Source organism: Eulemur rufifrons, chromosome 30 (assembly GCF_041146395.1).
Source record: "Eulemur rufifrons isolate Redbay chromosome 30, OSU_ERuf_1, whole genome shotgun sequence".
NCBI classification, from domain to species: Eukaryota; Metazoa; Chordata; class Mammalia; order Primates; family Lemuridae; genus Eulemur; species Eulemur rufifrons.
In genome coordinates this window covers 91,987,799-92,004,034 of record NC_091012.1, presented here as the reverse complement: position 1 = coordinate 92,004,034, position 16,236 = coordinate 91,987,799, and the positions used below count along the sequence as shown (strand labels likewise).

The 16,236-nt window shown below is 43.9% G+C and overlaps 1 protein-coding gene across 1 annotated transcript; it reads left to right on the top strand.

The window, feature by feature from the left end:
• Window positions 1-15,596, top strand: DGAT2L6 (diacylglycerol O-acyltransferase 2 like 6). The gene is made up of 7 exons (XM_069464084.1): window positions 1-82; window positions 9,062-9,172; window positions 9,602-9,672; window positions 10,038-10,242; window positions 11,635-11,809; window positions 14,761-14,972; window positions 15,413-15,596. The coding sequence occupies exons 1-7, from the start codon at window positions 1-3 to the stop codon at window positions 15,565-15,567; spliced, it is 1,011 nt and encodes a 336-aa protein (XP_069320185.1). The 3' UTR covers window positions 15,568-15,596.
• Window positions 15,597-16,236: the final 640 nt, after the last annotated feature.

The window sequence follows — 16,236 nt, the reverse complement described above, 5'->3', positions numbered from 1 at the left end:
ATGGCCTTCTCCCGAAAGGATGTTCAGGAGGGCCGCCAAAGCTTCAGTGTTATACAGTGGATGCCGTTCTTCATAATTTTCGGTGAGTGAGCCCCAAGGGCTGGAGAGCACATCATAACAGACCAAGAAAGAGGCCAGGCATTTCCAGATGGGGAGGGCTCTGAAGAGACCCTCTGATTGTTCTCCACCCTCTGGGAAGGAGTGGGCACAGAGGCCAGGAGTGAGGCTGTGGCTGTTCTGGTTTAAAGATCACTCCTGCCTTCTCAGAGGCTGTCCCCTATAAACTAGCTGAAAATAGTCATATTCGGGGACAGGGCAGAGGTGATGGTGGCTTGCAGAATTGGTGTTACTAGGGAAGTGGAAGGTGACTTTCTAGTCTAAGATTATGACGAGAAAATTCTGGAAAATCTGAGGGCTGCTTGAGTGCCTTATTAGACAGAGTTTTGAGAGAGAGCCAGCTGCTTTTCAGTGGACTCAGGGCACAGCAGTCACCGGTGCTAGGCAAATAGGCTGGCAGCCCCAGGCTTTTCTCAGTCAGAAACCAGGGCTCTGTGGGCAGGCAGTGATGGGGCAAGCTGGGAGGCTGGATGCGGGGAATAATGTCATCCTGAAGGAGGAACAGAGGCAGGAGGCAGCCAGTTCCAACCCATGGGAGGTTATATGCCCTTTAGAGCAGAGGCTCTTAACCTGGGTCCTACAGACCAAGAATTCGGAGTGGGGTTGGACTAAGATAGAAAAAAATCACCTGTTTATTTTCACAAACTCGAACTGAAATGATGAATGCAGGCAACAAACCACAGTGGCATTGGCTATACCTGTCACTCTGTCAGTAACAGACAGCACAGAGATTTGCGTTTCATGTGACAGTTGTTGCAGGCATCTCAAAGTTTCATTTAATGCTCTTGACTACATCAAAAACCCAGTGGTTATTGGAACTGCCATTAGATCTGGTTATTTAAGCATAAATCAAGAAGCACAGGCCGGGCGCGGTGGCTCACGCCTGTAATCCTAGCACTCTGGGAGGCCGAGGTGGGCGGATCGTTTGAGCTCAGGAGTTCGAGACCAGCCTGAGCAAGAGCGAGACCCCATCTCTACTAAAAATAGAAAGAAATTATATGGACAGCTAAAAATATATATAGAAAAATTAGCCAGGCATGGTGGCGCATGCCTGTAGTCCCAGCTACTCGGGAGGCTGAGACAGGAGGATCCCTTGAGCTCAGGAGTTTGAGGTTGCTGTGAGCTAGGCTGACGCCACGGCACTCACTCTAGCCTGGGCAACAGAGTGAGACTCTGTCTCAAAAAAAAAAAAAAAAAAAAAAAAGAAGCACATATGTTACTCTATCAGATTTCGGAGGTAATATTTTGATCACTGTGTTTTAATATAATGATTTTTCTTTGTAAGTCTGTGTATTTAATTCTGTGCACTTAAAAATAATATTCAGAGAAGGGGTACATAGGATTTACTGAACTGCCACAGAGGTCCATAGACCCCAAAAGATGTAGACTTATTAAGCCTTATAAAAATCAAATCATGCTGAGCCCATTAATGGCTTGACTTTAGCTATATCGAGAGATAAACTTATTTGTTTCCAGTCTTCCATAGTTTCTTTTTGTTTTCCCTTGCATTTCCATTAACTTCTTCAAAAAGAAACCTTTGATAAGTTCCAGCCCTCAGCTAGGAAAGTGAGGGACACAGGAATGTCCTAAGAGACTTGGCATCAGGGTGGCAGCCAGCATTTCAAGTCTGGATCCCAGAAAGAATGGGCAAAGATGGGGCAAAGAGAGTAGGGAAAAGAGAGGAAGAGCTGCGTGAACAGATTTAGGTCAGGGGTCTTTCCCACCCAAGAAGGCCTTGGTATTATATTTGGACACAAGTGCCCAGATGATTCTGGCTCTACTGGGGTAGTTTTTCTCATTAAAATGTTCTCATTTTTCTACCAGAAAATGATTCTTTCTCAAGTACCTTTTCCCTCTACTACTTCTCCCCTGCCAAAGGACACTGCCTCTGGGCGGGGATAGGGTAGAGAGTATGTCACATAACTGGATAGAGGGGACTGAGACGGGGAGGGTCAGCCTCCTGGTAATGCCTCGTCTACCCCCAAATCTCACCAGCTTCCAGTCATCCTGGAAGAGCTGTAGAAGGAAGTGGGGATGTTGGGGACACACGATGATGGCACCTATGTGTCTTCAGTGAAAGCACATAAGAATAAATGTGAATGTTTTTATCACCTTCGTTTTTTTTTTTTTTTTTGAGACAGAGTCTCGCTCTGTTGCCAGGGCTAGAGACAGGCACCCTAGACTCTGATTTCATTGCACCGTCAGGAAGAATAATCATAACCAGGTCCTAGAAAATTAAGCAGCTAGAGACTTTGATGCATTCCCAGCTTTCCCACATGCCCAATCAATGCATCTTTCCCTACTCCCCCTCCATCACCCCTACGTCCAATCAGCTGTGTTGGGCTGAAAATTCCACCTCCACAGTATATTCCAAATTGGTTAGAGAAATAGTAGCCTATTTCAGGTTTCCATTGTCTCTCATCTGAATCACTGATACTCTTAGCTGATCTCTGCCTACAGTGTCTCCTGCTCCCACAGTTATCCCAAATTATCTTCCTGAAACACAAATATGATTGTGCTATCTTCACTGCCTTCTCATTCCCTTCTGCATCAGGCCTCATGTCCCCAGCTTCTTTCCCAGCTTGCCCTCCTGTTCTACAGAGTCCTCATGCTCCCTGGATTTGTTCAGGTTATGGTGTTGCTTACAGGCTTCAGACTCTTTGTTTAAACTCTTCCTTGTGCATAGAGGGCCCTTCCTCCACCAATCCATCTGTCAAAAACCTACCCCTCCTCCAAAATTCAACTTTAAATCTTACCTTCCACACAAAGCCTAGAGTTTCTGGAAGGCAGGAGCTTTGTATTTTACATGTATTAATATGAGTTCACACACACACGAAGTGCTTAAAATAACTGTTGGCGCATAATAAAGACTCAACAAATGCTACCTATGTTTTTTTCCCAAACCTTGGAGTGAAGATACATGACCTCTCTGAGCCTCAGTTTCTTCATCTGTAAAATGAAGATAATAAAATTGTCTACCTATCGGGGTTGTGAGAGGCTTAAATGAGATAATGCACATTAAATGCCGAACAGAGTGGTGTTTCACAATAAATGCTCACTATATGGTATCAATGACCACATTTGCATTATTTTCATTATTTCCATATTTATTCCCTTCACCCTCCTCCTTCCAGTCCCCCACCCAGTCCCCTTGGCTTTTACCACAGAGATTCCATAGATGGCTGCCAAATTCTTGTTGCTGTGGAATGATGCGAGAGGGGGACTTCCAATTTTGCCATCCTCTTGATGTCACTTCAGTTAATTTTTTTTTTATGAGGTCTGAGGTTTTGGTCAAGGTTCATTTTGCTGCCTATGGCTATCCAATTGTTCCAACACCATTCATTGAAAAGACTATTCTTCCTACATTGAATTGCTTTTTCATCTTTGTCAAAAATCAATTGACCATATTTGTGTGGGTGTATTTCTTGACTCTATTCTGTTCCATGAGTCGATATGTCCATCCCTTCACCAATACATCACTGTCTTCATTACTGTAGTCTTACACTAAGTCTTAAAATAATATAGTGTAGCCCCTTACTTTTATTCTTTCTCAAAATTGTTTTAGTTATTATAGTCCCTCTGTTTTTCTATATAAATTTTTGAATCAGCTTGTCTATGTCTACAAAAACTCCTGATACCAGAGTAAGGCAAAGATACTCCAAGAAAAGTAATTTACAGGCCTATATCCCTGATGAACATAGATGCAAAGAAAACCTCAACAAAATATTAGCAAACCAAATTCAATAGCACATTAAAAGGATCATACACCATGATCAATTGATTATCCCTGGGAAGCAGGGATAGTCCAACATACACAAATCTATAAATGTAATATACCACACTGACAGAATGAAGGATAAAAATCATTCCAACAGAGACAGAAAAAGCATTTGACAAAATTCAACATCTTTTCATGGTTACAAACTCTCAGTAAATTAGATATAGAAGGAATGCATGTCAACATAATAAAGGCCATATATGAAAAGTCCAGAACTAACATCATACTAATTATAAAAAGCTGAAAGTTTTTCCTCTAAGATCAAAAAAAATATTCAGCATAGTACTGGAAGTCCTACCAAGAGCAATTAGATAAGAAAAAGAAATAAAAGACATCTAAAGTGGAAAGGAAGATGTTAAGTTGTCTATTAGCAGATGACATAATCTTATTTATAGAAAACCCCAAAGACCCCACCAAAAAACTGTTAGAACTAATAGATGAATTGAGTAAAGTGGCAGGATACAAAATAAACATGCAAAAATCAGTTGCATTTCTATACACTAACAATGACCTATCCAAAAAAGAAATAAAGAAAAAATCAACCCCATTTACAATAGTATAAAAAAGAATAAATACTTAGGAACAAATTTAACCTATGAGATGAAAGATCTGTATACTAAAAACTATAAGTCAATGAAAGGAGTTGAAGAAGACAACAAATAAATGGAAAGATATCCCACATTCATGGATTGGAAGAATTAATATTATTAACATGTCCATATTACTGAAAACAATCTATAGATTCAATGCAATCCCTATCGAAATTTTTCAAAGAAACAGAAAAAACAATTCTAAAATTTGTATGGGACTACAGAAGGTGCTGAATAGCCAAAGTGATCTTGAGAAAGAAGAACAAAGCTGGAGGCATCACACTTCCTGATTTCAAACTATATTACAAAGGCACAGTAATCAAAATAGTATGGTGCTGGCATAAAAGCAGACATGCAGACCAATGGAATGAGATAGGGAGCCCACACAGCTAAGGAAACAATCAACAAAATGAAAAGGCAACCAACAGAATGGAAGAAAATATTTGCAAACCGTATGTCTGATAAGGGGTTAATTTCCAAAACATATGAAGAATTCATACAACTTAATAGCAAAAAAGGGGGCCTAATTTTTAAAACAGGCAAAGGATCTGACTAGACATTTTTCAAAGAAGACATACCAATAGCCAACAGGTATACGAAAAGATGCTCAACATTACTAATCATCAAGGAAATGCAAATCAAAACTCCCTTATACCTGTTAGGATAGCTATTATCAAAAAGATAAAATGGCTCATGCCTGTAACTGCAGCAATTTGGGAGGCCAAGGCAGGAGGATTGCTTGAGGCCAGGAGTTCAAGACCAGTCTGGGCAACATAGTGAGAGCCTGTCTCCACTAAAAAAACAAAAACATTAGCTGGATGTGGTGGCGTGTGCCTGCAGTCCCAGCTACTCTGGAGGCTGAGATGGGAGGGTCGCTTGAGTCCAGGAGTTTGAGGTTACGGTGAGCTATGATTACACCACTACACTCCAACCTGGGTGACAGAGCAAGACCCTGTCTCAAAAAAAAAAAAAAAAAAAAAAAAAGATAAAAGATACAAGTGTTAGGATGTGGAGAAAAGGGAATCCTTGTACACTTTTGGTTGGAATGTAAATTGGTACAGCCATTATGGAAAATAGTGTGGAGGTTCCAAAGGTAATGAAATTAGTATCTTGAAGAGAACTGCACCCCCATGTTCATTGCAACATTATTCACAATAGCCAAGATATAGAATCAACCTAAGTGTTCACTGATAGATGAATGAATAAAGAAAACGGGATACACACAAACTCTAGAATATTATTTAGTCATAAAAAGAAGGAAATTCGGCTGTGTATGGTGGCTCATGCCTGTAATCCTAGCACTCTGGGAGGCTGAGGCAGGAGGTTTGTTTGAGCTCAGGAGTTCGAGACCAGCCTGAACAAGAGCGAGACCCTGTCTCTACTAAAAAAATAGAAAGAAATTAGCTGGACAACTAAAAATATATATATATAAAAAATTAGCCGGGCATGGTAGCACATGCCTGTAGTCCCAGCTACTCGGGAGGCTGAGGCAGGAGGATAGATTGAGTCCAGGAGTTTGAGGTTGCTGTGAGCTAGGCTGACGCCACGGCACTCTAGCCTGGGCAACAGAGTGAGACTCTGTCTAAAAAAAAAAAAAAAAGAAAGAAAGAAAGAAAAAATTGGCTGGGTGTGGTGGTGTGCACCTTTAGTCCCAGCTACTCAGGAGGCTGAGGCAGGAGGATCACCTGAGCCCAAGAGTTTGAGGTTGCAGTGAGCTATGATGATGCCACGGCACTCTAGCCTGGGCAACAGACTCTGTCTCAAAAAAAAAAAAAAAAGAAAGAAAGAAAGAAAAGAAAAGAAATTCTGCCATTTGCAACAACATGGATGAACATGGAGGACATTATGCTAAGTGAAATAAGCCAGACACAGAAAGACAAATACTGTATGATCTCATTTACAGGTGGAATATGAAAAAGTTGAACTCATAGAAGCAGAGAATAGAATGGTGGTTGCCAGGGCCTAAGGCAAAGAGGAAATGAGATATTGGTCAAAGGGTACAACATTTCAGTTATAAGATAACTTATCTTATAACTTATTGTCTGGTGATAATATAAAGTATGGTGATTATAGTTAATAACACTGCATCATTTATTTGAAATGTGATAAGAGAGTAGGTTTTAAGTGTCCTCACCCCCTCACACACATACACAAAGGGTAACTGTGTGGCGGTGGTGAATGTGTTGATTAATTTGATTGTGGTAATCATTGCACAATGTATACATATATCAAATCAACATGTACATCTTGAATATGTACAATTTTTATTTGGCAGTTATGCCTCCATAAAGCTGGAAAACATTAGCTTGAAATGGATCATAGACCTAAATGTAAAACAGAAAACTGTAAAACTTTTAGTAGAAAACATAGGAGAAATCCTGAGGTTAAGCAAAGAGTTCTTAGATTTGACACCAAAAGCACAATCTGCAAAAGGAAAAAAAAAATGGATAAATTGAACTTCACCAAAATTAAAAACTTTTGCTCTAAGAAAGACTCTGTTACAAGAATGAAAAGATAAAATAAAAAAGAAGAATGAAAAGATAGACACAGATTGGGAGAAAATGTTTGCAAATCATATATCAGACAAAGAACTTGCACCCAAAAATCTTTAAAGAACTCTCAAAAGCCAACAGTAAGAAAACAAACCACCTAATTGAAAGTGGGCAAAAGATTTGAATAGACACTTCATCAAAGAGGATATACAGAAAGTAGCTAAGCACATGAAAAGCTATTAAGTATCAGTAGCTATTAGGGAAATTAAAATTATGATGAGATGCCACTGCACATCTATTAGAGTGGCTTGGCCGTCTCCAATACAAGCTAAATTAGGAGCCCACCTACATCGACTTCTTCCCTGATAACCTCTCAAAGATGCCTCACTTGAGAGAAGTTGGAACCGTCTCCTGGTGTCAAGGCCATAATATCTAAAGGAGTGTCACACATACATACATACAAATGTTTGTTCTTCATCATTCCTTCCTCAGGATGCCCTTGCTTTATGTCACAGAACTCCTTGTTCTGTGAGCTTTAGCTCTTCCACATTTGGCTTCTGTTCCTCCTATCTTTTAAATCCCACTTTTATCACCACGCATGACACCGACGACATTCAAATAGGCTGTGTCTGGAAGCTTTGTCCTCAAAGGACATTGATGACGTCCTGCAGGGCCACACCTGCAGTTCCAATAGATTCCACAAGGTGGGGCTGGTGTTACCGCGATAAGGGCTCTTAGACGGCCTTTAGGACTGGCAGGTAAATGAAGGAGTTACAAGGCACACAATTACTCTGTCTACCCTTTGCAAATAACATCACATTTATATAACATTATACATGCCGACTAAACACTCATCATTTAGCTTTATGCATTATTGAAAAAAGAAAACATTTACTTATTTCTTTTTCAATCTACAGATATTTGTTGATTATGTGCCAGACACTGTTCTAAATACTGGGGACACAAAATTTGTTTGAAACAAGATATAAAAGAAATTATACACTTAGGCTACCTTTAATTAGTAATGATTCTTATTTATCTGAGTTTTTTTTCTGAAGCTTAACTGGCAAATGTACTGTCATCTTTTAGGAAGGTCAGAGATAGTGGGGCTTTTATGCACAGCAGGCTGCCCATAAAATTCCTCCCACCGCTAGTTGCTGTCTAATTAGCATGCTTCCGACAACAGTCGCAGCCAGCTCTTGTAAGGGGAGTTCAGTTTATCACTAAGGTTTCTTCTGCTCCATAACATGACTTTTGAAAGCAGTGCCCATTCAGTCTTTTTCCTGCCACTTTCATGTATGTCCAAAATGCAAGAGACAAACCTGCTGGTAGGTAACTCGAGTTTCTTCCCCTTCTCTGAAACTTTTATCTGCCAGGATGTGGTACCTGGTCAAAGAAGTCATTCCCTCAACCAGGTCTTTTTTTATTCACAATATGTGTATTTAGCCTCTCTTTCTCATGACTGCAGATTTAAAAATGGAATTCAATTCCCACTGCTGTAAGATGTATTATGTTTGCATTTCCCAGCCTGCTGTGGCTCTTTGCTAACAGAGATAAATTTTTCCTTTTCTGAACCTTTGCAACATTTTGAATGGGACAAAATAGAACACAGTAAAGCAGTTTTTAATCCATGTTTTCTTCTCAGCATCAAACAGCCTGTACACTGCAGGCAACCCCTCTCTACTGGAATATGAGGACTTAACAGTTCAAAAAAAGAAGGAGGGTCAAGCTTTTAGAAAGAATTTCCCAAGGTCCCAGAATGAGGATGTCATCCCCTAGCCCCATGTGCTGTTCTTCCCAATTGCCAAGAAGAGCTGTCCTTGGACCCTGGCTGAGGGTCTGCTCTGAGAACCTCATGGTTCTGCTGTCTCCTCAGTTAAGATCTCAGCCATCAAGGAGACCCCGGTCTGACGGCTCAGAGGCCAGTCTGAACCACAGCAGAGCTGGGTGGAGGGTGGGAGGTGAGGGGTGAGCGGGAGAGGGAGACAAGGTTGCACACCAGCCTTGCCCTACTTCTTCCGTGTAGAGCAGAGAGCAGCATTGTGAGAGGCGTACTAAAACTTGAACCCTTTGTGTCCCCTCAGGATTTTCTTTTGCTGCCCTTTTACCCTTCTATCTGGCATTCACTAAGTTCTGGCCCTTGACTGTGCTCACCCTAGCTTGGCTTGCCTATGATTGGAACACCCACAGTCAAGGTAAGAGACGGGGGCAGAATGGTGGTCCTGTCTATGCCAAGGATGGAGCCACAGGAGAGGGAGGTGGAGGGAGAGAGGGGAAGAAGCAAAGGAAGGGAAGAGGTGAAAGGAGGGAAAGGGGAGAGCAAAACTCAGCAGGGACAGAGGTCTCTACCATGTGGCTCAGGAAGAATTAAGAGGTTAAGGTTTCTGGGCAGGTGCCCCCAGCCTCAGGCTGTTTTCGTATCACCTTTCTGGCTGGCTCCAGAGGAGCAGGGGCTTCCTATGTCTTGGGGGTTGTGTTCAGGGACAGTACCTACAGCTCTGAGGTGTGAGAAGGAGGCCCCTCCTGTGACCCGAGGACTGCAGGCAGAACTCTCCATCTCTGGGAAAGGCGATTGTCCATCTGGCAATGTCCCATCTGCTCTTCCCTTCCTTCTGTACCCACAGGTTGTAGACGTTCAGCTTGGGTACGAAACTGGACTGTCTGGAAATATTTCGGAAATTACTTCCCAGTAAAGGTGACTACCTTTGGGTGCCCTCAGTCCCTGTTGCCTAGACTCCCACTCCCTACTCAGCTCCATATTTTCAAAGGCTTTGGTTGTCAGCAGTGAAGGTCAAGGCCCAGAGGCATAATGCAGAGCAAGGGCCCAAGATGGATGGGCAGGTGGGGAGATAGGCGCAGAGCAGCCTTTCCCACAATGGCAAACCTAGGTCAGCCTCTCTGACCATCACAACCCCTGGCAATCCCATGACAATAATGACATCCCAATGAACAGAGATTTGGGGCTCCAAGAGGAAAACATATGCTGCCTGCTGGGGTTTGAGTACACGCCCTCTCTTCCTTCTTCCTAGCCAGTGCTCTGACTCAATCTCCCTCTAACAGCTGGTGAAGACTCATGACCTTTCTCCAAATCGCAACTACATCATTGCCAACCACCCCCATGGCATTTTATCTTATGGTGTCTTCATCAACTTTGCCACTGAGGCCACTGGCTTTGCTAAGATTTTCCCATCCATCACTCCCTTCGTAGGGACTTTGGAAGGGTTCTTCTGGTTGCCAATTTTGCGAGACTTTGCAATGTGGTTGGGTGAGTATAAGAAATTTCATTCTCTGACCTAACTCGGGGCTCCAACCCCAGTAAGCCCTGACAGTCACTCTTCAGGACTTGATAGGAAATGAGTCCAGAACACTCTGGGTCAATCATAGGAGTATGAGGCCAAGCATCAGGTTCTGTCCAATATTTGGGAGGTAGGGTTTGGTTGGGCAGCAGGGGAAGTTACAGGTATTCATAAGAGGTGCTAGGATTCCTTTCAGAGGGAGAATCCATGGAAATAAGAGGGTGAAAGCCAAGTATTAAACACAAATGTAGGGAAAAGCAGGGGTGAGTAGGGTAGCTCAGACAAACTTCACCAGACTCTTTCTGGGATGTTAGTTGGTTTCTTTTGCCCAGTCATTTGTACAGTAGCTCTCATCCCACCGTGTCTGAAAGACATTTTAAAGTCTCTCATACTAGCTATTGTGCTTCTGGTCCATGACCTTCATCTTCTGGGAACCCCTTCACCCTTGCATAAGATGCCAAGGGACAAAGGATAGGCATGCTTCAGAATCCAGGACGACTTCTCTATGCCAGGCTTCAAGCTAGGGCACTATGACAAATGTCACTCTCTGGGCGAATATTCATCCTTCTGGACACCAGAAAACATCTGAAGCCAAACATTAGAAAGTAAGATGCATTTATCTCGATGGCCAAGGTCGGACTACTAGAGTCCCAGAGGGTGCTTCTGCTCTGCTCTCCTGTGAGGTTAGCGTGGCCCTAGAGAGGGGTCTCAGTGGCTGGAGCCTGGAGGCAATTTCCACCATCCCAGTAGAGAATAGAAGGTAAGCGCAGGGCAAAGATGAGAGACAAAAAGACTCTTACTGTTTTGAACAACAGGATGTCATCCACATTCCATCATTCAGCTACATTTCAATTTGGCTTATGTAGGCTCCTGGGTCTACTTACTCTCCAGAAACCCCAGCCAATGGCTCCCCTTAGACAGGTTTCTCTTAGGAGGAAGCAGGTTGGTGGTGGCTAGTCCTGATCACCCCTGAAGTAGAGAACTCTCCAGTGTGGGAGTAGAGGGTCTCCAGTGTTGTCAGCCTGGGCAGAGTAGAAGATGGCTGTGGTTCATGGGTAGAGAGAGAAGGGCTGGGCTTAAATACTGTTGATCTGAAAGGTAGTAGGCTTTGGGTGGCAGTAGGTAGAGGAGCTTATATAGACCCAACTGTAGTAGCACAAACCCTCAAGGTAAGCAGCTGACCCTAAGAACCAACCTCAGGCCAGGGCTAACCCATGATATCGAGGTCAAAGACAGAAAGGTGGAAACAGCAGTAGTCAGGAAACAGAAGTGCAGTCCCCAACAGGAAGAGCCTAGAGGAACTCCTTACCCTATCCTCAGGCACCAAGTTTGTTCTAACACTTGATTCTTTGGTTTCACAGGCACGTGCCCAGTGAGCGACGTGTCCTTGAAGTACATCCTGACCCAAAAAGGAGTAGGCAATGCCATGGTTATCGTGGTGGGTGGAGCTGCCGAAGCCCTCTTGACTCGGCCTGGAGAAACCATCCTCTTCCTCAAACACCGTAAAGGTTTTGTGAAGATGGCACTGAAGACAGGGTGGGTGTCTAGGTTCTAGTGCTCTCTTATCAGCGTGCCATAGGCCCTCTGTAGCCCTCTCCAGAATGGTGCCCTCCCTGGGAACCCTGTTAGAGGGGGCTTCCTCTTCATTCGGATTCCTTCTCTCTATGCCCTCACCCTGTGCCTTAGGGGTGTGTGGGCCTCCAGATACATTTCAATGGGCACTTTTCTTACTTGAAGTTAGAGAAAGAACAGTAGCAGAAGACCTTTTACTTTCTGCCCATTAGCCTAGTAGGCTGGGCATCTGGGGAAGTGAGGCTTCGCTCTATATCAACCTGTTAACTGAGAGGCCCTGAGAACCTAGCAAGGGCGAGGAAGGCACTGGCCTTGATGCTGTGAGAATTGCAAAGATGAATAAGACATTCCCACAAAGAACATTTAACCTGCTTTAAGAAATAGAGCAGGCAGGGTGTGGTGGCTCATGTCTGTAATTGTAGCACTTTGGGAGGCCGAGGCGGGAGGATCACTTGAAGTCAGGAGTTTGAGACCAGCCCGAGCAAGAGTGAGACCCCATCTCTACTAAAAATAGAAAAAATTAGCCGGGCATGGTGGCACATGCCTGTAGTCCCAGCTCCTAGGGAGGCTGAGGTAGGAAGATCACTTGAGCCCAGGAGTTTGAGGTTGCTGTGAGCTAGGCTGATGCCATGGCACTCTAGCCCAGGCAACAGAGCAAGACTCTGTCTCAAAAAAAGAAAGAAAGAAAGAAGAAAGAAGAAAGAAAGAAAGAAAGAAAGAAAGAAGGAAAGCAGGAAAGCACATTCACTGAGCAGTTATTGAGCACCTACTAGACATCAGGCATATACTAGGCATTGAGGACATAAAAATAAATAAATAATACCTGCTCCTTGCAAACTTTCAGTCCAATATGGAAGACAGAAACATGAACATACAGTTACAAAATATATGCAGAATCCAACCACTTACCACCTAGACTACCACCCCCTGGCTTTTTACCATCATCTCCCTCCAGACTAGTATGACACTCCTAACTGTTCTCCCTGCTTCTATCTTGGCCTCCCTGCATTACCCCCAAGACTCTATTCCCAGCTGCAGCCAGGAAAATCCTGTTAAATCTGAGTCAGATCATGTCGCTACTCACAATACTGCAGTGGCTCCCATGTCACTCAGACCAAACACCAAAGTCCTTACAAAGGCTTGCAAGACCCTGAATAATCTGGTCCTTCGCTACTTCTCTGCCCTCATGACCCAGTACTCGTCCCCTTGCTTGCTCCATCACTGCTACACTGGCCTCTTTGCTGTCCCTCGAGCAGGCCACACACTCCTGCCTGAGGGCCTTTGCTCTAGCTGTCCCTTCTGTTTGGAGCACTATTCCTCCAAATAACTTCTTGGCCCATTCCTTTACCTCCTTCAAGTCTTTGCTCAATGTCTCTTTTCAGTAAGGTTTATCCTGATCATCCTGTTCTATTTTTTCTCCATTGCATTTATCTTCTTATAGATCATCTATTTTATTAATTTGTTTGGTTACCTACTATTCTTATTGTTTATTGTCTGTCTTCCTCCCAAAAAACATAAGCTCCATGAGGACAGAGATTTTTAAAAATCAATGTGTTTGGCTGGGCACAGTGGCTCTTGCCTGTAATCCTAGCAGTCTGGGAGGCCAAGGCGGGAGGATCGCTTGAGGTCAGGAATTTGAGACCCAGTCTGAGCAAGAGTGAGACCCCTGTCTCTACTAAAAAATAGAAAACAAATTAGCCAGACAACTAAAAATAGAAAAAAATTAGCCAGGTGTGGTAGCACGCACCTGTAGTCCCAGCTACTCAGGAGGCTGAGGCAGGAGGATCACTTGAGCCCAGGAGTTTGAGGTTGCTGTGAGCTGGGCTGATGCCATGGCACTCTAGCCTGGGCAACAGAGTGAGACTCTGTCTCAAAAAAAAAATCAATGTGTTCATGATATAGCCCCACGGCCTAAAACAGTGCTGGTACATAGAAAGAGCTTAATAAATAGGTGTTGAATGAATGAAGCGCCATGATAGAAATGGCACAAAGTGCTATGGGAGCACCAATTTGTGGAAAGAGCTTGACCCAAAGTGGAGGTTTCACAGGTGGGTGACATTTGAATTGTGAATTGAAATATTAGTAGGAGTTGCCAGGCACATCAAAAGGGAGAAAGAACTCAGGCATTCAATGAGGACCTATGGCATGCTGGGCACCATGCCAGGCTCTAGGGATTCAAAGATACATACGACACAGTTCTTGCCTTTGATTGGCTTACTGTCTACTGGGGCAGTCAGACAGGTAAGGAGATAACTGTAACACATGGCTGGGGTAGTGTTAGTGCAGAAGAGAGGCAAGCACTAGATGAGGGCTACCTCATCCACATTGGGGGAATTAGACTAGGTGGTCAAAGAAAGTTTTTTCAAAGGGATGAAATTGGAACTAAGTATGGAAAGGCAAATTTGAATTAGCCATATGAAGACAGAGGGAAGGCACTTCTGACAGAGGGAGCAGAATATACAAAGACACATAGACAAGAGATTATTAGGCACACTTAGTATGGCTAAGCGGATTGCAAAGAAAGAGTAGGGAGAGGGAAAACCAGCCAGGTAGGGAGGGCTAGAGCATACAGGCCATGCTAAGCAGTGTAGTATCAAGCAAAGAGCTCTGGAGGAGTTTTAAAGAGAGGAGTGATATGTCCAGATATGTAGTTTAGGAAGAACACTCTGGATGCTGGATGCAGTGAAGGTAGTTAGATCTCTGGAGATTAGTTTTCCTCCTATTACAGGACAAGGTGTAGCAGCTCCCAAGGTGTAGTGTTCAGTAGGGAGGGTGGGGAAGAATGGGACATGAGGCTGGAGATGTTTGGGTGCTTGGGTTTTTGTCCTATAATTGGGAGAAGTTTTCCACCTTGGAGAAGGTTTTGCTGGGGGAGCTTCCTCAAAGAGCTCACATTCCTGCCCCTCTCTTTGCAGGACACATATTGTCCCTTGCTATTCCTTTGGTGAGAACGACATTCACCAATACATGAACTTCCCTGAGGGCACGTGGATGAGGTCCTTCCAAACAGTCTTCCAGAACACATGCAAAAGATTCCTGGGAACGAGTTTCCGTGGCTTCTCTGGCCAGGGCCTCACTCCTGGATCCTGGGGCTTCCTGCCTTTAAGTCGGCCCATTACCACTGTTGGTAAGCTTTCCATTATCTCTGGACCACCTAGTTCTTAATCCCCACCCCTTACCCAAGTCATCCATCAAGTCCCAGGGAACCTGGCTCACAACTGGGATGGGCAGTGGCTGTGGTTGAGAGCATGTTGGGTAGGACAACTAAACAGATAAGAAGTGTGGCCATTCACAGGTGGGGTAGAGTTCAACAGCTGCCACAAGAGCACGATTATTCACACACATTCCTTCAGCACTCTCCTGGGTTTGCTTTCATTCTCTCGAGCATGGGTGAGATTAGGTGATTGGAGAACAGGGTCGATATGGGGCTGGAGCAGAGGGAAGGAACGAAGGAAGGGGAGGAAATTCAGATACTGAGTTGCAGTAGATGGCTCCCAGTGAGGGATGGGTATTTTTAGTTGGGGTGGGGGGGTGACTCTGATTCTTGTCTCTTTTCCATCTCCATAGTTGGGGAACCCCTGCCAGTTCCCAAGATTGAGAATCCAGACATGAAGACAGTGGACAAGTATCACGCACTCTACATTAGTGCCCTGCAGAAGCTGTTTGAACGATACAAAGTTGAATGTGGCTTCCCTGAGACCCAAGAGCTGAAAATCATATAACAAGAGCCAAATTCCCCATTAATAAGCCCCCAAAGCCATGAGGGATTCAAGTAAAGCCAAAGGGAAGGAAGAATTTGGGGAGAGGGTAGGATCTCAAGGATGAGAAAGGCCAAGCAAGCCAGAAACTATTTAATGAATTAGGGTTCCAGCAATGGAATCCCCTCCCAAGTAACCAAAGCAGTTTTGGGGGAAGGAATCAGAGGAGCAGGGTAGGACTGAGGAGGGCTGGCTAGCAGAGGAGGTGGCTCCACCACCCCTGGTTATTCTAGGCAACAATCCAGTTTGGGAGTCTTGTGAATCATTCCAGCCAACTCTCTGATCACAGTAATAAGAAGCCAAAGAACACTGTGCCCTTCCTCCTGAACCTTAGAGACACTCATCACTGTTTAGGCTTAGAAGCTTTATTTAGGATTGTTTGTTTCCTCCCAGGCCCTTTTCTTATAATTTGGGGACTTCCACAAGGTAAATCAGGGACCTGAACTGTGGCTTCCTTATCCAAGCAGACAGGATTCCCTCAATTGTGACAGAACTCTAGACTGACAATGTGGTTATGCAGTTTCTTCTATAAAAATAAAGCTCTCTCTATATAAAACAGGATTCCAGTACTTCCTAATTACTGTGGTTCACTACTGGGCTTCCCTCAAACCGAAGAGTTTCCCTTCTGGCCAG